The sequence below is a fragment of the Astyanax mexicanus genome, chromosome 22, assembly GCF_023375975.1.
Source record: "Astyanax mexicanus isolate ESR-SI-001 chromosome 22, AstMex3_surface, whole genome shotgun sequence".
NCBI lineage: Eukaryota > Metazoa > Chordata > Actinopteri > Characiformes > Acestrorhamphidae > Astyanax > Astyanax mexicanus.
In genome coordinates, this window is record NC_064429.1 from 38,234,304 (window position 1) to 38,258,164 (window position 23,861).

Below are 23,861 nucleotides of genomic sequence, written 5' to 3' on the forward strand. Positions count from 1 at the left end.
AATCATTTAAACCGACTCTGAACAGAATCACTCACAAACATCGATTCCCAAACCAAATCACTCCCACAGATTCCAAATCATTTACCTAAACTGAACTAAACCGATTTTCACCAACTCCAATTCCGGATTCACACTGACTCTGAACTGAACGAATCAGAGTCCTCCTACAGCGTCCACAGTTAATCCTGTTGGATGTGGTTGGTTCTTCTTGGTGGTATGCTGACATTACCCTGGATACCGTGGCTCTTGATGCATCACAAAGACTTGCTGTCTTGGTCACAGATGCTCCAGCAAGACGTGCACCAACAATTTGTCCTCTTTTGAACTCTGGTATGTCCCCCATAATGTTGTGTGCATTGCAGTATTTAGAGCAGAACTGTGCTCTTACCCTGCTAATTGAACCTTCACACTCTGCTCTTACTGGTGCAATGTGCAATTAATGAAGATTGAACACCAGGCTGCTCCAATTTAACCATGAAACCTAAAATCCCACACTAAAATGATGACAGGTGTTTCAGTTTCATTCTCCAACCCCTGTATATATATATTTCTATCTATCTATCTATCTATCTATCTATCTATCTATCTATCTATCTACAAAACAGCAATTTTACAGAAGAGACAAAATCTTATTAATTTTTAATTGAAGTCAATGTAAAAACAAGGAATTTAAAGAGTTTATTTCAGGTCATTTTGTAGAATTTCTATTGGTCTGTTCATCAAGAAATTTTGAAAAAGTGTATAAGACAAGTTGTTTGTTCAAATTATGGAGAAAACTAAAATTCAACAAAAATGGAGATACTCAATTTTCATTGGACAGTGACTATATACTAAATATATACACCAAAATAGTATAGAAAACATCCACCCAGACAGACAGACAGACAGACAGACAGATATTAGAGAAGCTCATCTCTCTATGTCTTTGCAGACACACAGCACTTCAGTCTACCATCCTCACACACACACACACACACACACACACACACACACTGCATTCACACACACACACACACTGCACTCACACTGCATTCACACATGCACACCAGCAAAGTGATATGCATGTGCAATTACTCTTAGTCAACCCCATGTCACACCCCCCCCCACCCAGACATCCAATAACATCAAGAGAGTGTGTGTGTGTGTGTGTGTGTGTGAGAGTGTGTGTGTGTGTGTGTGTGTGTGTGTGTGTGTGTGTGTGTATTAGAGTGTGTGTGCAGCCAGGATATCTTTATCTCCTGCTGATAAAAGCTGCTTCCCTGTCCACTCCTCCATCACATCTACTAAAGCCCTGCCAACACACACACACACACACACACACACACACCCCAATACACACCACCCGACACACACAGTGCTGGATTCCATCAAACCCAGTTTCTGTGAGTTAAAGTCAGGGGAGCCTTCAGCAGCCCTGATAAGTTAAAACCTGACACACATCAAACCTCTTCAAGTTTATTTCACTTAAAAACACTATTTTTACACATTCTACACACATCCTTTAAACAGCAGCAGATCTTCTGAATATATCTACACTGATGGGCGTGGTGTTCTGGAAATGAGGTGTGTTCAGGTACATTTCTGGAGTTTTATCTTGTTTATCTTGGTAACAGAAAACACAGGAGCTCCACTGACTGAATACAACCTAGACAGACGCCAACAGTCAGACGTTCATCGCTATCTCGGTAACACAGGCGCTGTGCCGAGCCGAGCGTACACCCCCACTTACTACACACACATGAACACACAGCAGCACAAACCCAACTTTTACATCAACAATAAACAGAATAGTAAATAAAATAACATTGCTGTTCCCGTAAATGAGCTGCTGGAGCTCCTTCACAGCGTCAACCAGCAGCTCAGTTTCCTCTGCTGAGAAGAGTTTGTTGAACACGTCCAGGTAGCTGCACCGTTACAATAGCAATCCACCAAAGTCAGAGCTCACCTGATCTACTCTTAAAGAGAATGATGAGCAAGAGATGCTCTGATTAGTTTATTATTTCATATATTTCACACCCATGATTAATTAAGAGAATTAGTACTTTTAACGAATTACTTTTGCGTTGCGTTTCGAGCTACACAAGGTTTGTGTACTTTTCCTGTCGTTACGATAGCAAAGACACACTACACTGACACGCCCCAAAACTAAATAAAGCTGCATGATTGAGCACGATTTACGGCTCGCCTATAGATCACTAAAATAGGGGAAAAAGGTCCTCTCTTATGGTTAATAGGTGTTTTCTTGTTTACGAGCCATTTTATTAGTTTATTATTTGTCTTTCATGCTAAAAGGAACGTAAGAAATTGTATATTTTTAAATGTTAATAATGCTTTATCTTCCTGCTTAATAAACAAAAGTTTAAAAAAAGAAAAGTAATGTATCCAGGTTCTGTTTAAAGTTCAGAAACCTTGTGCTCCTCTATCTTGTGTTTGAGGATGCCCCACAGGTGCTCAATTGACGGCTCACCTATAGATAAAATACTAAAATAGTGAACAAAGTCTTTTCTGGACAGTGGAGACAGTTACAGTTACTCCAACAACTAAAGCTGCTGGATAAACTCATTTTATTCGTACCCTTAATTTAAGAAGAATTGATAAATTAATTGATCAGGTGTCTCAATATTTTTGAATATATAGTGTTTATATATTAAAACGTCTAGTATTAAGAGTGGGAGGGACGTTTGTCATCAGTGTAAAGATCTGACAGGTTGACGACTCCATTAATAGCAGGACAGATGAATGAGCTTCAGAGATGAGTCTCAGTTTCAGAGAGTAACGGAGCTCAGCGTCCCGGATCAGATTCAAGGCCTTCAGCCACCCTGTCCTGTCCCCTCCCGTCCCGTCCCTGACCTGTCCTCGTCCCCTCCCGTCTCAGCTTTTACTGTCCTCCCACTGAGAACCACTGCTCAGCTCAGCTAACGGTCACTCATGTTTTTATTATCTCTCCAGGGGCTATTGGACCAGGGATTATTGGTTTATTGGTTCCAATTAACTGTTTATTATCTAGACAGTGTATCAACAGGATACAGGTTGGAACCATATCTTCTTTATTAATGTATCCATGTTCTGTTTGGATGCCCCACAGGTGCTCGATTGGGTTTAGCTCCGGAGACATACTCGGCCATTCCATTACTTTTACCTCCAGCCTCAACAGCAAGGCAGCTGTAATCGTGGTGTAAATTGAGTTTGAAAGTTAGAAATGTATTTAATATAAAGATCATAAAGATTTACAGATGAAGCAGTAGCTGGGAACCAACTTCAACAACCTGGGGTACAAGAGCCTCCTGCCAATTTAACAGCTTTTCACTTTTTAAAATGAGTGCATAAAGAGAGATAGCCTGAGAGAGAACAAGTTACACAAAGTTTTAAAGAAAGAAAGAAGGAATGAAAAGGGATAGTGATCTATCTGGTGTTTGAGGATGCCCCACAGGAGCTCTATTGGTACAGATTCACTAATAATCTTATTCTTTCAAATGAGAGAATAAAGTTATTATAAGTTTTATAGAAAGAATAAAGGGAGAATAAAAGAGAGAGAGAGAGAGAGAGAGAGAGAGAGAGAGAGAGCGAGAGAGTAAAAGGAAGAGTAAAAGAGAGAAATAGAGAGAGAGAGAGAGAGAACAACAGAGATTGTCTTTACTAATGTATCCAGGTTCCATTTGGGGTTTAGTCACATTGTGTTTGAGGATGCCCCACAGGAGCTCAATTAGTGCAGGTTTTCCACAATCAACTAATCCTTTTATAATGAGAGAATAAAGAGAGACAGACTGAGTGAAAAAATAAAACACCAAGGTTTATAAAAAGAGTGAAAAGGTAGAGTAAAAGAGAAAGAGTGAAAGAGAGAGAGAGAGAGAGAGAGAGTGAGAGAGAGAGTGAGAGAGAGAGAGAGAGCGAGAGAGAGAGTAAAAGGAAGAGTAAAAGAGAGAAATAGAGAGAGAGAGAGAACAACAGAGATTGTCTTTACTAATGTATCCAGGTTCCATTTGGGGTTTAGTCACATTGTGTTTGAGGATGCCCCACAGGAGCTCAATTAGTGCAGGTTTTCCACAATCAACTAATCCTTTTATAATGAGAGAATAAAGAGAGACAGACTGAGTGAAAAAATAAAACACCAAGGTTTAAAGAAAGAGTGAAAAGAAAGAGAGAGAGAGAGAGAAAGAGAGAGTAAGATTGTCTTTACTAATGTATCCAGGTTCTGTTTGGAGGTTAAACACCTTGAGTTTGAGGATGCCCCACAGGAGCTCAACTGGTACAGATTTTGTACAGGATTTCCTGAATAAACGTATCCTTTTACAATTGGAAAATAAAGAGAGACAGACTGAGAGAAAAAATAAAACACCAAGGTTTATAAAAAGAGTGAAAAGGTAGAGTAAAAGAGAAAGAGTGAAAGAGAGAGAGAGATAGAGAGAGAGAGAGAGAGTGAGGCAGTAGAGTCTGTAGCTGGGCTGTACAGTAACACCACAGTGTGGGAAGAGATGGTCGGTGGCTGTCTGGACGTCACACTGCGCTGCACTCCAGGCTAATTTAAAAGCCCCCGCTGACTCTTTTCCCAGCTCGCCCTGCCCTAACCCCCCCGCCTCGCCCTCTAAATCATCCCCCCCCCCCACTCGCCCCGCTGCCTCAGCCCCGGCTAAAGTAAACCCGGCCGCCCCCTCCCGCCTGTTTTCAGAAATATTGAATAAATGCTCTCGCAGTATTATTGCAGATATATTTCTGCACCGCAGGAATAATACGAGAGGGTTTACGAATATTTCTAATCCGTCCGTTCAAGTGTAAAAGACTCTGGAAAGAACAACAGCAGCCCCCACCAACCCTCCTCCCCCCCGGCCGAGTCTGGGCTGTTTTGGTGTGTTTTTATTCTCCGTTTTTGTTTTCAGTTCCTCTTTCAGGTCTTATAACACAGTAATTATATCAGACAGACACATGCCCTGATCTCTTTTACTCCAGAAGACATACGGCTGCTCAAATATATCATCATTTAAAATCACGTAAAAGGAAGCAGAATTGTTCTATTTTCCTGGAACTGATCATGATTTACTCAAAATTTTACCAAGCGCCTGTTTTTTTTTTATTTTTTTACTTACAGTATGTTTTAATGTATGGACTTTAAATATATTCACACCTAAGATACATTTTCAAAAACAGCTAGACTAGAGTGTTTATGAGTTGGAAGCATACGAATATGGATGATTTTAGTTCATTACATGATTTATTAATTATTACTTTGATAAAATACATGGAGAAACAGAATCAGGCGCATTTATTTATTTATCTTGATAATCAATAATCACACCTCTAGGATACATGTAGATACTAAAAACCTGACACTCAGAGCAGCCTATACCTTTCAGTATTTTAATCAGGACACACAAAGAAAACATAAATATATACAAAAATGTAAACTTAGTCTAATTTAGTCTAAATAAATAAAAATTTAGTTTAGTGTAAAATAACTAGTACTTAGTAAAAATGTGAAATAAAGTAAAATAAAAACTATATTAAGTAGTGCGCACACCATACCTAGCTTTAGTTTGAGTAAAGCAGGTAGTTTCACACTTTTTCTGTGAACACTTTTGAGTCTTTATTTACTGAGATTATTTGGGTTGAAACATCATATAAACATCATCAAAAAACAACTTCTTGTACAAAAACATCGTCCTCATATGGGGACAGCAGTTTATTTTAACCAATAACATCTATACGAACCAATTTGTCCAAAAACTAAATTTTAGTTTTCTACCCTAAGTAAATAAATTACTTTTAAACATAAAATTCATGCAAATGCAAATTTTCACCATGCCTATGTTTCTGTCTGGACTGGCTGTAGAAACTTTTGACTGGGATTCTCATCATCTTGTTTTTTATAATCAGTTGAGTGTAATGTCATGTGACCACTCGATGGTACAGATAGTGTCTCCGTATGAGGCCAATGGGTCAATGCTTAAAAAATATATAAAAGTATCATGGTGCACAGAAGCAGAAATGTAATGTCCCCATACGAGGACGCAGGGTCTCAAGAGGACATAAATATGTTTGAAGCACTAAAGGTAAATAATGTTGGTTGGGGAAGGAGATTTATCACTTTTTTAGGTGTTTTTCTCTCAATGGGTTTCTTGTAGATTTAGCTTTACTGCACTGGGATGTGATCAACATGTTTAGAAAGAGTAAGCTCCGCCCTTTCTAACCATATATGGATTATGTTGATGTGTGAAGGGATTCCTGAGTAATTAAGCTGAGAACACAAGGTGAGATTTAGGATGGAAAATCCGTCTGTAGGGTTCTAAGGGTTAAACTCCTGAGATCAGCGGAGAGGAGCGCTGCTAACGAGCCGTTAACCTCGAGACGGTGAGGGGTTACGTAACATAAAATACGGCCCGAGTACAGGAGGCGCGAGAGGAGCGCGAGAGGAGCGCGAGAGGGGGGTGATATTCGGTCGGGGGTAGAATCTGATGGTGCTGAAGAAGAAGCTGGGGGTCTGATTTATGGCCCAGCCGGGAGCTGAAGATACACTCCTACATCACCCGATATGTCTACAGAGTGTGTGTGTGTGTGTGTGTGGTCAGTTGAGTGTGTGAGGAAGTGTGAGATCAGATTGTGAGGTTTTATTTTAGATCAGATTTCACTAAAGATACAAAATAAATCAGATTTCCAACATCTCCCGTCAACCTGCCCGTATTTCACAACAGCTCTACTGTAGAGTATTAATACTAATAGAGATGCATTGATGCTCCCAAACACATTAAGAGACAAGAAATTCAAGTAATTAACTCTTGATAAGTTCAGCACAGCTGTTAACTGAAAGCCTGAATTCCAGGAGACTCTACCTCATAAAGCTGTGCACCGAATGCATAAGAAAAATAATGTATTTTTGCAGTTAAAAATGGTCAGTGCTGAATTACAGCGTTATACAGCCATTTCAGTGAAGTTATTAGCATTAGCCTCTAACTGCGCTAGCTCTTTCACCATTCAGAGCCGAGTATATCGGACTATATCCCGCTGCTAACCCTGGCTAGCACTGCTGGAGCAGCATTAGCTTTAGCGCTAAAATCGATCAGCGCTAGTTATCTCTTTCAAAATTCTGAGATAAAAATTTTGGACTGTAGCCTGCACATTTAGCATGTTAAAACAAGCTACATGGGACAAAATCAGGAAATCTAAGCTTACATTAAATAAACGGAAGTTTTCAGGAGAAAAATCTGAACAGGCGAAATCTGATGAATTAGACGGAAAACATGGCGACACCCCTGTTCCTTACTAGCGTAGCATAAAATGCGCTTCGTAATCCGGTATACCTTACAGCGCAGTTTGGAAGTAAATGCCGTAAAATAGAAAAAAGCAGATATTTTAGTGCTGTAGAACTAAATCACCTAAATACAAATATCTGAATATTCTAAATGTATAAATATCAAATGTATAAATCTTCTAATATAATCGATTATCTGTTTATCCAATTCAGAAATATTTTTCTGTAATAATTAGGAAATCTAGCCTTTAACTGTTTTGATTTATACATAACTAACAGTTTATACAATATTGTAAGATATATTTTAAGACTTATGAGTATAAACAGTGCTGTAATAAAGGCTGTAGAGGGGAGAGTAACAGAATACCTGAAGGTTCTGCTGATCACTGAAGCTCCAGGAGATCAGGTTCTGGTCTGAGGACCCCGAGACGCCCTTCTGTCTGCCTGAATCCACATCTAAACACATTACAGGATCAGGGTGGGCCTTCAGGCAGCTGAGAGGACGCCTATTAGAAACATCCCAGAGGACCAGCGAGCCGTCTTCATAACCAGCACATAGCAGAGGACCAGAGTCCGCCTACAACCATATACAAAAATAAAAATACATATATTAATATATTATCACAGTAAAACAATGACGAGAAAATAAAGAGAGCACTTCTTCATCTTGGCATCATGTTCTCCTCCACCAGTCTTACACACTGCTTTTGGATAACTTTATACTGCTTTACTCCTGGTGTAAAAATTCAAGCAGTTCAGTTTGGTGGTTTGATGGTTTGTGATCATCCATCTTCCTCTTGATTATATTCCAGAGGTTTTAATTTGGTAAAATCAAAGAAACTCAGCATTTTTAGATGCTCTCTCTTACTTTTTGTACAGAGCTGCAGTAGAACAGGAGTGTAGAGCTGCAGGGTGTATCAGTAAAGGTTATCTGGATGTTGAAGTTTAGCAGAGTCACTACATTTATCAGCTGCTGCCGGTGCTGTCGGGTCATTACAGCCTTCATCACACGACTCCTCATCTATATCCTCAAGCTCTCACTGCACACCACATACCTATCCCCCAAACCCAAACACACATACTTACAGACTGCAGCAGCAGAGCTTCTGAATATATCTACACTGATGGGCGTGGTGTTCTGGAAATGAGGTGTGTTCAGGTACATTTCTGGAGTTTTATCTTGTTTATCTTGGTAACAGAAAACACAGGAGCTCCACTGACTGAATACAACCTAGACAGACGCCAACTGTCAGACGTTCATCGCTATCTCGGTAACACAGGCACCGTGCCGAGCCGAGCGTACACCCCCACTTATTACACACACATGAACACACAGCAGCACAAACCCAACTTTTACATCAACAATAAACAGAATACTAAATAAAATAACATTGCTGTTCCCGTAAATGAGCTGCTGGAGCTCCTTCACAGCGTCAACCAGCAGCTCAGTTTCCTCTGCTGAGAAGAGTTTGTTGAACACGTCCAGGTAGCTGCACTGTTAAAATAGCAATCCAACAAAGTCAGAGATCACCTGATCTACTCTTAAAGAGAATGATGAGCAAGAGACACTCTGACTGGTTTATTATTATTTCACGTTACCCCTAAAACATGATTAACTACACCCATGATTAATTAAGAGAATTAGTGTATGACTTTTGCGTTGCGTTTCGAGCTGCACAAGGTTTGTGTACTTTTCCTGTCGTTACGATAGCAAAGACACACCAACACGCCCTAAATTAAGCTGCACGATGGGCTTCAGGTTCAACCTCCACACACTACACACACTATACACACACTATACACACACTATACACACACACACTATACACACACACACTATACACACACTATACACACACTATACACACACACACTACACACACACTATACACACACTATACACACACACTATACACACACTATACACACACACACACACACTACACACACACTACACACACACTATACACACACACACTACACACACACACACTATACACACACTATACACACACTATACACACACACACACACACACACATTATACACACACACACACTATATACACACACTATACGCCCATATACACACATATATACACATATATACACATAAATACTACACTACACACACTATACACTCTAATACACATATATATACACATATATTCTACACTACAAACACTATACGCTCATATACACACACATATATACATATATACTACACTACACACTATACGCTCATATACACACACATATATACATATATACTACACTACACACACTATACGCCCATATACACACATATATACACATATATACTACACTACACACACTATACGCTCTAATACACACATATATACACATATATTCTACACTACAAACACTATACGCTCATATACACACACATATATACATATATATACTACACTACACACTATACGCTCATATACACACACATATATATATATATATATATATATATATATACACTACACTACACACACTATACGCTCATATATACACACATATACAGGTGCTGGTCAACGAATTAGAATAATTTGAAATAGTGCAATCATGAAATTCTTTGAATGCATTTTTTGTGCAGAAAGCAAATCAGGTGTTCACCGCACCTGTCCTACTCGTTAGACTAATCACAGAACTCGTTACCTGGAAAAAAATTTGCTCAGCTGAGCTTTCCAAAAGGCCCATTTAGGCCATTTAACTGTGACGCTGTTGTTTTATTGAATTAGAATAATGGAGAAACCGTTTCATTGAATTAGAATAAATGCTGGAACTTTTGTTTTCTGTGAAGAGTGTTCACTGTGCAGTATAAAGTCAGGGTTGAGTAGAATTTCTAAGTTGTAAAATCAATCATGGGTAAGCAGCGCGACCTCTCAACCGGAATAGTGGCTCAAATTCAAGCCCTTCGCCAACAAGGCTTGACCCAAACTAAAATTGCTGAGCAGCTCGGCATCAGCCAGTCTTCCGTCTGCAAAGCTCTCAAGAAAAACTGCAGCAAGCGCACCAACTGTGGTCTGGGGATGCATGTCCGCTCGAGGTGTAGGGAAACTCTGCTTCCTCAAGAAGACTGTCAATGCTGCCGTATATCAAGATGTTCTGGAAACGTTCCTGATTCCGACTGTTGAGGAACAGTTCGGCGAAGAAGACTTCATATTTCAACAGGATCTTGCACCGGCTCATGCGGCAAAGTCGACCAAAGATTGGTTCACTAAAAAACAGCTTGAAGTTTTGGCATGGCCGGCCAACTCGCCTGACCTCAATGTCATTGAAAACCTTTGGGCCATCGTCAAGCGGAAAATTTGCGACAGAAAGCCTACTACGCTGGACCAACTGAAGCAGAACATCGCCACTGCCTGGGAAGCTGTGAGTGCGGAAACTTGCGACAAGCTGGTCAAATCGATGCCGTGTAGACTTCAGGCAGTCATACAAGCCAAGGGGGCAGCCACAAAATACTGAGAAAGTGATGATTGTAATTATAATAAAAATTATTCTAATTCAATGAAACGGTTTCTCCATTATTCTAATTCAATAAAACAACAGTGTCACAGTTAAATGGCCTAAATGGGCCTTTTGGAAAGCTCAGCTGAGCAAATTCTTTTCCAGGTAACGAGTTCTGTGATTAGTCTAACGAGTAGGACAGGTGCGGTGAACACCTGATTTGCTTTCTGCACAAAAAATGCATTCAAAGAATTTCAAATTATTCTAATTCGTTGACCAGCACCTGTACACACACACACTATACACTATACACACACACTACACACACACTATACACTATACACTATACACACACACTACACACACACACTATACACACACACACTATACACTATACACACACACACGCACAGTTATATATATACAGTGCATTGCAAAACACTAATAAATTGCATTAAATGTAATATATAACTATGTATGTTGTTGCTGTTTAATTAATACCTGATATATATGAAACCTGGTTTTATCATGTTTAGATGGACTTTTATAGACGTCTCATAGATGCTCAAGTTCAACCAACATTCAATTACCATGTAACTAACATTCAATTAACATTCAATTAATATTCAATTAACATTCAACTAATATTTAATTAACATTTAATTAACATTCAACTAATATTCAACTAATATTCAACTAATATTTAATTAACATTTAACTAATATTCAACTAACATCCAACTAACATTTAGCTACTGTTCGACTGCATGTTTATTAAATATAACTGAACTCTAAGGTGAAAGTAAATTATTCTGATTCCACTGAATGTAACTCTAAAATTCTTAAAATTTAACATTGGATTAAAGGTTTGGATTAGATTTTGATTTTAGGGATAATTAATTAATCATTAAGGTTACTTTTAGGGTCAGGTGTAGAAATAAAATAGATAAATAAAAAGAATCAGACATCAAATATCCAGAAATTCTTAAGAATCCTTATGCTTAAAAATAAAAAAAACCATATTAAAAATATCCTAGAAATTTTGAAATGTAGACCTTCTAAAATTAGAATCTCCTGAACCAATCATCTGCAGCTCCGCCCACTCAGTATGCAAATTCCTTAATAACACAGAGTTATAACACAGAGGGTATATATTTCTCTTTCTGTGAGAGAGTGGTATATATTTCTCTTTCTGTGAGAGAGAGAGTGGTATATATTTCTCTTTCTGTGAGAGAGTTGTATATATTTCTCTTTCTGTATGAGAGAGAGTGGTATATATATTTCTCTGTATGAGAGAGAGAGTGGTATATATTTCTCTTTCTGTGAGAGAGAGTGGTATATATTTCTCTTTCTGTATGAGAGAGAGTGGTATATATATTTCTCTTTCTGTGAGAGAGAGTGGTATATATTTCTCTTTCTGTGAGAGAAAGAGTGGTATATATTTCTCTTTCTGTGTGAGAGAGAGTGGTATATATTTCTCTTTCTGTGAGAGAGAGAGTGGTATATATATTTCTCTTTCTGAGAGAGAGTGGTATATATTTCTCTTTCTGTGAGAGAGAGAGAGTGGTATATATTTCTCTTTCTGTGAGAGAGAGTGGTATATATTTCTCTTTCTGTGAGAGAGAGAGAGTGGTATATATTTCTCTTTCTGTATGAGAGAGAAAGTGGTATATATATTTCTCTTTCTGTATGAGAGAGAGAGTGGTATATATATATATCTCTTTCTGTATGAGAGAGAGAGTGGTATATATTTCTCTTTCTGTGAGAGAGAGAGTGGTATATATATTTATCTTTCTGTGTGAGAGAGTGTGGTATATATTTCTCTTTCTGAGAGAGAGAGTGGTATATATTTCTCTTTCTGTGTGAGAGAGAGTGGTATATATATTTCTCTTTTTGAGAGAGAGAGTGTGGTATATATTTCTCTTTCTGAGAGAGAGAGGTATATATTTCTCTTTCTGTGAGAGAGAGAGTGGTATATATTTCTCTTTCTGTGAGAGAGAGAGTGGTATATATATTTCTCTTTTTGTATGAGAGAGAGTGGTATATATTTCTCTTTCTGTGAGAGAGAGTGTGGTATATATTTCTCTTTCTGTGTGAGAGAGTGTGGTATATATTTCTCTTTCTGAGAGAGAGAGAGAGAGAGAGAGAGAGTGTGGTATATATTTCTTTTTCTGAGAGAGTGTGGTATATATTTCTTTTTCTGAGAGAGAGAGTGTGGTATATATTTCTCTTTCTGAGAGAGTGTGGTATATATTTCTCTTTCTGTGAGAGAGAGTGTGGTATATATTTCTCTTTCTGTGAGAGAGAGAGTGTGGTATATATTTCTCTTTCTGAGAGAGAGAGTGTGGTATATATTTCTCTTTCTGTGAGAGAGAGTGTGGTATATATTTCTCTTTGGGGAGGGGTAAAACTAATTATAGACAGGATTCTGGATTCTGGATAAACACCGCCGCGCTTCTCCGACAAAAAAACAAAACAAGTGGAAATCACTGGCTGTAAGTGTTCACGGCTGTTGACCTTTGACCCCGGCACTTCAGCCAGTGGAGGAGCTCCCTGATGGATGATGTCACGGGTCGGAGGTGGAGGAACCCCGCATAGACACCTAATTCATTATATCCTCCACAACACCAGCCAACGGCAGAACACCACACCAACACTACACCAACACCACCCAATCCACCCCAACACCACCCAATCCACCCCAACACCGGCATAACACCACACCAATATCACACCAACACCACACCAACACCACCCGATCCTCCGCAACACCAGCCAACGGCACAACACCACCCAATCCACCATAAGACCGCCCAATCCACCCCAACACCGGCATAACACCACACCAATATCACACCAACACCACCCGATCCTCCGCAACACCAGCCAACGGCACAACACCACCCAATCCACCACAACACCGCCCAATCCACCACAACAACGGCATAACACCACACCAATATCACACCAACACCACCCGATCCCCCGCAACACCAGCCAACGGCACAACACCACCCAATCCACCACAATACCACCCAATCCACCACAACAACGGCATAACACCACACCAATAACACACCAACACCACACCAACACCAACACCACACCAACATCACCCGATCCTCCACAACACCAGCCAAGGGCACAACACCACCCAATCCACCACAACACCGCCATAACACCACACCAATACCACACCAACACTACACCAACTCCACCCAATCCACCCCAACACCACCCAATCCACCCCAACACCACCCAATCCACCCCAACACTGGCATAACACCACACCAATATCACACCAACACCACACCAACACCACCCGATCCTCCGCAACACCACCCAATACACCACAACACCGGCATAACACCACACCAATACCACACCAATACCACACCAACACCACCCGGTCCTCCGCAACACCAGCCAACGGCACAACACCGGAACAACACCACACCAACACCACCCAATCCACCCCAAACACCACCATCCCAACGGCACAACACTACCCCAACACCACACCATCTACCACAACACCCGCACAGAAAGAGAGAGAAGAGAACAAAGTGGAGGAACAGACAGAAAGGAGAGAGAAAAGAGAGGAGGAACGAGACATGGAGAAAAAAGAGAACAGATAAGAAGAGAGAAGGGAGAATAAAAAAGAGGAAAAAATTAAGAGAAATTGAGTGAAAGGGAAAACTAAGAGAAAAGAGAGGAAAGAGAAAAATAGAGAAAAGGGGAGAAATGGAGTGCAGTGGGTTCAGGATAGATAAAGAGAAACATAAACAAGTAAAAAAGAAAGAGAGATAAACAGAGCCTAGAATGAGAGGTGGAAAACTGAAGAGAGAAGACAAATGAAAGAAAAATGGAGAAGAAATAAGAAGTGGAATAAGGATGAGTGGAAAAACTGAAAGGGGCGAGTAGAAAAGGCAGGAGTTGAGAAAGATGAGGAGAAAACAGGGATTAGAGAAGAATGGAGAGAAGACCAGAAGCTGAAAGAATGGAGGAAAGAGACGAAGGAAGGAAAGGAAAAAAGGAGGAATGGAAAGAGATAGTTAAAGATAGTTAAAAGCTTCCTCTCCCGGGTGGTTGGATACATCTGGAATAAAGGCGAGGAGAAGAGAAGAGTGGGATAAGAGAGAGAGAAAGAGAGAGAGAGAGGGAGAGAGAGAGAGGGATGAGATGATGAGGGAGGAAAGATAAATGATGAATCAGATGATGGGTTTATGGAACTCTCTACAACCTGAGAACTGACAGCAGGGCTATTAACTCTGTCTTTAAATTCAGCCGGAGGGGAAGATCTCTTCTTCTTCTTCTCCTTCTTCTCCTTCTTGCTCTTCTTCTTCTTCTTCTTCTTCTTCTTCTTCTTCTTCTCCTTCTTGCTCTTCTTCTTCTTCTTCTCCTTCTTGCTCTTCTTCTTCTTCTTCTCCTTGCTCTTCTTCTTCTTCTTCTTCTCCTTCTTCTCCTTCTTGCTCTTCTTCTTCTTCTTCTTCTTCTTCTTCTTCTTCTTCTTCTTCTTCTTCTCCTCCTCCTCCTTCTACTTCTTCTTCTTCTCCTTCTCCTTCTTCTTCTTGCTCTTCTTCTCCTTCTTCTTCTTCTTTCATATCGTTTTCACACCAGAACTATCTGGTTCTGGTTAAATCGGACTTTAGTGCAGTTTGATTATTTAAGTGTGAAAACAGTAAATCACACTCAGATTCGGATCAGAACAACCGGTCCGATCCCAATCGAACTCCGGAGCTTTAGTTCTCTTGTGGTGAGAACGTAATCCGGTCTCGATCTGACCCAGATATAAAATATACTCCTTTAATTTGAGCTAAACTGCTGATAAGCTGCAGTTAAATCTGAAATATATTAGCCAGAAAATGCTAATTATCACAGCTATAAACAAACGCTGTCTCTGCTGCTGCTCCACGCTGTTTACACACATGCTCTGTGCTGCATTCACTGCGTTCACTGTGTTTACTATACCAAAATGTACATTCTGAATCACCCCCTGGCTCAAAAACAGCATTTACAGAATCTTCTCACTATATTTACTTTCGCACCAGAGAGCTCTGACCAATCAAAAGAGACTCTGATGTGCTCGCGTGGTTTATTGATGCTTTTTTTTGTTTGTTTTAGTTTAGGTTTTTATACCTGTGTGAAAACAAACCAAACAGAGAGAGAAACTGAAGCTCCAAATAAACAAACTCATCAACTGATCCAGATCATAGAAGCTTTCACAACTACAGGTGTGAAAAAGTTCTTTTTTTTTAATGGTTCTTCATCATGTTCTCTGATTTTCTTCTATCTATTCTTGGTTCCTCAGTAATTTTTACTCAAGAGCCTTCTTGAGGTTCTCTAATGAGGTTCTACTCAAATGGTTCCAGATCATTTTTTACTTTTCAATATTGTTCATTTGTTTTGTTTCTTCCTCTTTATATACAGGATTTGGTTCTCCTCAGTGGTTCTTCATCATGCATCAGATAGCTCTTCCTTTCTAGTCTTGGTTTCTCCCAGCGGTTCTTCCTGAAGAGTTTTATTTTTTATTATTTGGTTCTGATCAATGGCTCATCATGCTTTTAGAGATTTTCTTCTTGGGAGTTTTGGTCCTGTAGAGAAATCAGAGTAGCTCCTGCTGCTGTTTCTACTATTTATAGCGTTTATGGAACTATTAAAAAAATATTTCAGGTCTTGGTTCTTCTCATTTAGTGGTTCCATCTCAAGCTTATACAAGATCTACCTGTGCAGCATTGTGCAGCGCCCTCTGTTGGTGACGTATGACGTGACGTTTTGGCGGTTTCACCAAAACTGGTGGAAACACGGGCTGGTTTCTTAAAAAGCTTCATGGTTCTTAAAAGCCTTTCAGGAACCAAAGCTATTTTGGTGGAAAAGCTCTATTAGTGGTTCTTTGGAAGTTTTGCTTTCAGCTTCAGTTCTTGTTCTTGTTTTTAGTAGATATTTCCGTCTTTTAGGTCAAGCTTGTGTAAGTTCCATCTTTTGAGTCTTGGTTCTTTTTAGTGTTGGTTCTTTTACTATATCTTCAAGAGTCCTCTCATAACACTTTTCCACCAACGTGGAACTATGGCACCGTTATGATTTGCAAACCTAATTCTAAATGGTTTGCACTGATTCCAACAATAAAAGTAGATTCCAAAACCAAGAACGTTCGTTTGCTGTGGAAACCGAAGAATACGAGGTTCTTCTCCAGCGTGAATTGTGATTAAACCTGTTTACCACCATTGTGCAGCGCCCTCTGTTGATGACGTATTACATGACGTTTTAACGGTTTCTTCAAAACTGGTGGAAATGTGAGCTGGTTTGTTAAAAAGCATCACGGTCCTTATAAGCCTGAATGGAACTGGTTCAAGAACCAGAGTTCTTGTGCTGGAAAAGCGCTATGAGTGGTTATTAGGAAGTTTTTCATTCAGCTTTAAGTCTTTTTGTTAGTTCTTCTCATACTCTGAGATTTTTCCTTTTTCAGGTCTTGGTTGCTCTCACTCAGTGGTTCCATTTACACCAACAAAAGTAGGTTCTTAAACCAAGAACGTTCATTTACTGTGGGAAGTGAAAAATACAAGGTTCTTCAACATGAACAGTGGCCGCTTCTGTTCACCACCACTGTGTATCGCCCTCTGTTGATGACGTATGATGTGACGTTTTGGCGGTTTCACCAAAACTGGAAAAAAGCACTATTAGTGGTTCTTTGGAAGTTTTGCTGTTCAGTATTGGTTCTCTGAGTGGTTCCATCTCAAGCTTGTACAAGATCTACTTGTGCAGCGCCCTCTGTTGGTGACGTTTTGACAGTTTGCAAACCTAATTTTGAATCGGTTTGCACTGTTTCTAACAATAAAAGTAGATTCCAGAACCAAGAACGTTCGTTCGCTGCAGAAAACCGAAGAATACGAGGTTCTTCTCCAGCGTGAATCGTGATGAAACCTGTTTACCACCATTGTGCAGCGCCCTCTGTTGATCACGTATGATGTGACATTTTGGCGGTTTCACCAAAACTGGTGGAAACGCGGGAGTTCTTTTGGTGAAAAAAAAGCCCCATTAGTGGTTCTTTGGAAGTTTTGCTTTTCAGTATTGGTTCTTGTTCTTAGTAGATTTTTCCATCTTCAGGTCTTGGTTCCTCTTAGTGGTTCCATCCCCAAGCTTGTACAAGATCTACCTGTGCGGCATTGTGCAGCACCCTCTGTTGGTGACGTATGACGCGACATGACTGGTGGAAACATGGGCTGGTTTGTTAAAAAAGCATCACGGTTCTTATAAGCGTTTGCAGAACCAAAGCTATTTTTTTTTGGGTGGAAAAGCTCTATTAGTGGTTCTTTGGAAGTTTTGCTTTCAGCTTTGGTTCTTGTTCTTGTTTTTAGTAGATATTTCCATCTTTCAGGTTAAGCTTGTACAAGTTCTACCTTTGGAGACTTGGTTCTTTTTAGTGGTTCTTCTGCAAGATCTGGAGATGTTTCAGTTTGAGCTGTTTTCCAGACACTGTTGTAAAAGAATGTCCAGAATCAGGGTTCTAGAAAAGGAGTGCAGGACCAGAGGTCCAGAAGTCGGGCTGTAAAACAGGTCGTATGATGGATGTCCTGCGGTTCCTCCAGACAGAAAAGCAGAGAGAACTCCTGATCCGGAACAGCAGCGTTCCGACAGCACATACGGAACCGATCGGGAGACGCTAGCTGAGGGGTGACGTCAGGGTTCTGCAGGGTGATGAGCTGAGAGAGACGGATATCTGTATCAGAACATCATTTCCTTTTCATCACCAGCCTTTCTCTTCTCAACCGTTCATCATCATCACCACCCTCACCACGGCATCGCCTCCGAGCCCCTACACCAATCACACGCCACTCTGCCTTCAGTCACTACAGATCACCACTGAGCACCAATCACAATCACTACAGCTACAGATACCTCACATTCAATACTCTCACTGAATTCAGGCTTTCAGTTAACAGCTGTGCTGAACTCATCAAGAGTTAATTACTTACATTTCTTGTCTCTTAATGTAAAGTTTGAGAGCATCAGTTAAAGTAAAGTAGTGAAGAGGTAGAGTTACAGGTATACAGTGAATAGTGAATATTTGAGTAATGTTCGAATCCAGGTTATGAGAAGAAACAACTACTCAACTAAATAAAGAAAAGTAAAAAAAAATAAATCTGAAAAGAAGAATTTTTTTTCAAAAACTTTGAAAGTATCTTCAAGTCACCGCAAACAAGATAATCAAAGACTTTATGATGATGATAGAACTGGCACTCATCAGGACCGCACCAGGTAGGGAAGACAGGATAATCACTTCACTACTCAATTACTATGTAGTAAAGATAATAAAACAAATAAAAACAATAAATGAGAAGTTGTATCTAAACTTAACTTTTGATCGGTACTGTACACTTCCATTAAAATAGATTATATCTTTATATTGTTCTTTATATTGTGTCAGATAGAAGTTAAAAAATGCTTCAAAAAAAGTAAAATTTCCTCTGAAAATCCTGTTGATATTTTGAAAATACGTTGGAAATAAGTTTTTTTAGTGACCATGGCGATATTTAGCAAAAGTGTGCTCAACAGCTCAACTTTTTTTCTAGAATCTCACCAATATTTCCAGAATAATTCAATTAATATTTTAAATACTGAACTTACAGTAAGTACAGTATCAGTGTTTGAAGTTGGGCTCGTGTCTATGTTACCTCCTGACTCTCTTACTGTAGTTAAGCTATAAATACATATTCATTAAGCTTTTTAAGAGTTCAGAAATCAATATTTGGTGGAATAACCCTGGTTGGTTTTTAATCACAGTTTTTTTTCATGCATCTTGGCATCATGTTCTCCTCCACCAGTCTTACACACTGCTTTTGGATAACTTTATGCTGCTTTACTCCTGGTGCAAAAATTCAAGCAGTTCAGTTTGGTGGTTTGATGGTTTGTGATCATCCATCTTCCTCTTGATTATATTCCAGAGGTTTTTAATTTGGTAAAATCAAACAAACTCATCATTTTTTTCAGACCCGTATATAAATATATGTTGATATATTTGATTCTGGGTTTGTGTATTAGTGAAACTGCAGTAACGGTTACAGATGGACGTGTTGGAGATTTGATGATGTTCTGCTTTTTGATGTCCCACCACACACACACACACACACACACACACACACGTTATTAATGATGCCAACGGCGGGCAGCGCCACCTCTCATCACATCTGACGCAGCGTGGGCGACTCAACCACCCAGAGAGCCTGCAGCCAAACAACTGCCACAGTGTGTGTGTGTGTGTGTGTGTGTGTGTGTGTGTGTGTGTAGTGTGTGTGTGTGTGTGTGTGTGTGTTCTACCTGCCAAAAGTCCTGGGACGCGCACAAGCACGGGCGGAAAACCCATAAATATTACAAAAGCAGATATTAATTAACCATAAAAATAATTACAGACCTTCCTTCTTCAAACACTCAGGAAATAAAACCTTCAGCAGTGTTTACCAAACACACACACACACACTCACATAAAACACACACTCGCGTGAACTCTTGCTCACACTCTTACGCACATACACACTTGTATACACTCACACACACTAGTAAAGACACAAACACACAATACTGGAATACTGCATGTACATACTATACTATACATACTACTGGCATACACACACTCTACAGACACTATACACACACACACACACACTAGTGCACATGCACTCTCGCACACACACACACTAAATTACATGTGCACTCACTCTATATATACACACTTAACACGCATGCACTCTCGCACAAGTCACAATCTCACATATACACTCTCTCGCACGCCACACACACACACACACACACTATGCATTCGTGCACAGCGTGCACACTCTCACAAGGCACATTGTACACTGTTGCACTGCACACACCCACACTATATATACACACACTATACACTTGCGCGAACTCTCGCACACACTCATATACACTCACACACACTAGTAAAGGCACCAACACACTGCACACAATACTGCAATATTACATGTACATACACTACATATATATATATATATATACACTAAACACACATTAGTGCACACACACTCTCACACACTAATGCACACACACACTATTCTATGTGCACTCTTACACACACACACTAATAGACTCTCATGCACATTTTTATTTTTTATTTATTTAGCCTTTATTTAACCAGATCGGTCCCATTGAGACACAATGATCTCTTTTTCAAGGGAAGCCTGGCCAAGACAGCAGCCTAAACATCAGTTTCAACATTTAAAACAGACAGTTCACAGTTAAGCCATAAAACAAAGAATCAAACAATAAGGAATCAAACAGTAATGTACAATATACAGTCTGGATGGGTCAGTATGGTTGAATAACAGGACCTTCACACAAAACATGAACAGAAACAATAAGAGGCTGATTCCAGGTTTCTTACAAAATTTCTAAATGTTCTAAGGGAAATAAGTTCCTTCAGTTTCAGAGTACTCTGCAATGAATTCCAGGCAGCAGGTGCAGAATGCATAAAGGAGCGTTTGCCGAATTCAGTGCGAACTTTGGGAACATTGAGGAGATAGCAATCATTTGAGCGTAAAGAATAAGTACTCTGGAGTCTCGAAATGTAACCACTTAAATATTGAGGGAGTTGCCCCAGGATGGCTTTATAAATAAAAATGTGCCAATGTGAGAGACGACGTACAGCCAGTGAAGGCCATTCGACCCTGCCATATAATGTGCAGTGGTGGGTGAGAGCTTTACAACCTGTGATGAACCTCAAGGCACTATGATACACAGAGTCCAACGATTGCAGACATGTTGCAGGGGCATGCATATAAATAAAATCCCCATAATCCAATACTGGAAGAAAAGTAGCAGAAACTAACTTTTTCTTGGCAGCAAATGAAAAGCATGTCCTATGACGATAAAAAAAGTGTAATTTCAGCTTTAATTTCTTGACTAGATTTTCTATATGAGATCTAAAGGAAAGTCTGTGATCAATCAAGATACCCAGATACTTATAACAAGGCACCAACTCAATTGCAGTCCCTTGTAGGGAAAACACACTAGGAGAGGGCTCAGGTATCTTCCTGCCATTTGAGAAAATCATCACTTTGGTTTTAGAAGCATTCAGAACAAGTTTTAGGTCTGTAAGCTGGTGTTCCACAAGGTTAAAGGCGGTCTGTAAATAGCCAATGGCTTTGGCAAGAGTGGAACCACAACAGTAAATAACTGTATCGTCTGCATAGAAATGGAATTTTGCATCAGGAACGTTTCTACCAAGTACGTCTACATAAATACTGAATAAAATTGGTCCTAAAACAGATCCCTGGGGCACACCAGAATTTACATTTAGCATTTTAGAGGAGATACCTTCAAAATGTGTACACTGCATTCTGTCTGACAAATAATTAGCAAACCATCCAACAGCATGATTAGACAGACCAATATTCGACAATCGCTCTTTCAGAATGGAATGATCAACAGTACCAAAGGCCCTAGAAAGGTCAACAAAGAGAGCTGTGCAGAATTTATTATTGTCCAATGAGTCTATTAAATCATTTATAACTTTTAGGGAGGCTGTAATAGTACTATGTTGTTTCCTGAAGCCAGACTGATATGGAGAAAGAATATTATTTGTATGTAGAAAGTCTTTCAGCTGACCATTTATCAACCTTTCAAGGACCTTTGACAAAATACATAACTTGGAAATTGGCCGGTAGTTGTTCAGACAGGTAGGATCTCCTCCTTTCAAAAGAGGAAGAACATGAGCAACTTTCCAGATGGCAGGGATGCAGTTTGTAGCTATTGTAAGATTAAAAATACATTGAACAGGTTTAGCAATGAAATCAGCAGCTAACTTTAAAAATTGAGGTTCCAATCCATCCTGCAGATTTAGTAATATCCAAAGAGAGGAGAGCTCTACGAACTTCCTCTACTGTGAATGGTTTAAAACAAAAAGGCTGCACAGCAGATTTAGAACCATCAGCTGAAACAGAAGGTGCTGGGCTTAAGACTGGTGGATCACTTTGGGGAGAAGAACTAGAGAACAGGGAGCCAGAGGCGATAAAATAATTATTAAAACAATCAAGCATGGTGGCCCTATCAGATATAGTTGTGTCATTGTAAACAATGCTGGGTGGGAGATCACTATGATTTTTATCAACTGAGATAGATTTTACCACCTTCCAAAATTTCTTAGGATCATTTAAATTTTCCATTGTTGCAGAGAGGTAAAAGTCAGATTTGGCTTTTTTAATCAGAAAAGAAAAACGATTTCTGAGTTGCCTAAAAGTGAGCCAATCAGCCTCAGACCCAGTTTTTCTGGCCTTTGCCCATGCAAGGTTTCTAATTCGCAATATGTCGGATAACTGTGGTGTAAACCATGGATTATCTCTCCCCTTGACTTTATACCTTCGGTAGGGAGCGTGTTTATCAACAAGGGAGGAAAAACCTTTAAGGAAGAACTCCCATGCTGTCTGCACATCGCTACATAATTCAATGCGCTCCCAATCAAAGGCATACAAGTCATGAAGGAATCCCTGCTCAACAAATGCCTTCATGTTACGTTTAATCAAAAACCTAGGATTATTTTTAGGCACCTTTGCATTTCTGACTGCAGCAATCACACAATGGTCACTTACATCGGTCGCGAAGATGCCTGTAGAAGAATACTTGTGAGGAGCATTAGTCAAAAACAAATCGATCAATGAAGATTTATCTGGGAATTTTAGGTTGGGATGTGTGGGACTGTCAATAAGCTGTGTAAGGTTAAATGTAACACAAACGTCCTTGAAAGCATCAGATGAAGATGAAAGCCAATTCCAATTGAAATCACCAGTCACAATTATTTCACTATGGTTCAAATCAGCCAACAACTTAGTCAAAGAGTTAAGTGTCTCAGCAACAGCTGATGGTGGTCTATAACAACCCACCACAGTTAGTGAAAACCCTGATGAGACTTCAAGATTGATAGCCAGAAACTCAAGCTGTTTGCAAATTGATTTGGACTCTAAGACTTTAACATTAAATTTAGATTTACAATAAATTGCAACCCCACCCCCTTTTTTGGGGCGATCAGTCCTGAAAACATTATATCCCTTAATAGGGATGGCACTATCAGAACATGATTTACTAAGCCATGTTTCAGACAATACAATAACGTCTGCATCAGTTGATTTAGCCCAAATGCGTATC

The 23,861-nt window shown here is 39.6% G+C and overlaps 2 protein-coding genes across 3 annotated transcripts in view; both read right to left on the reverse strand.

Annotated features, from left to right (window-relative positions):
* Positions 1 to 23,861, reverse strand: part of txnrd2.2 (thioredoxin reductase 2, tandem duplicate 2) — a 427,445-nt gene that overhangs the window by 315,669 nt on the left and 87,915 nt on the right. The window lies entirely within an intron of this gene.
* Positions 1 to 23,861, reverse strand: part of gnb1l (guanine nucleotide binding protein (G protein), beta polypeptide 1-like) — a 65,795-nt gene that overhangs the window by 8,173 nt on the left and 33,761 nt on the right. The window contains exon 6 of the mRNA XM_049470308.1: positions 7,608 to 7,817. Within this exon, the coding sequence (XP_049326265.1) occupies positions 7,608 to 7,817 (210 nt within the window). The remainder of the gene's footprint in view (positions 1 to 7,607; positions 7,818 to 23,861) is intronic.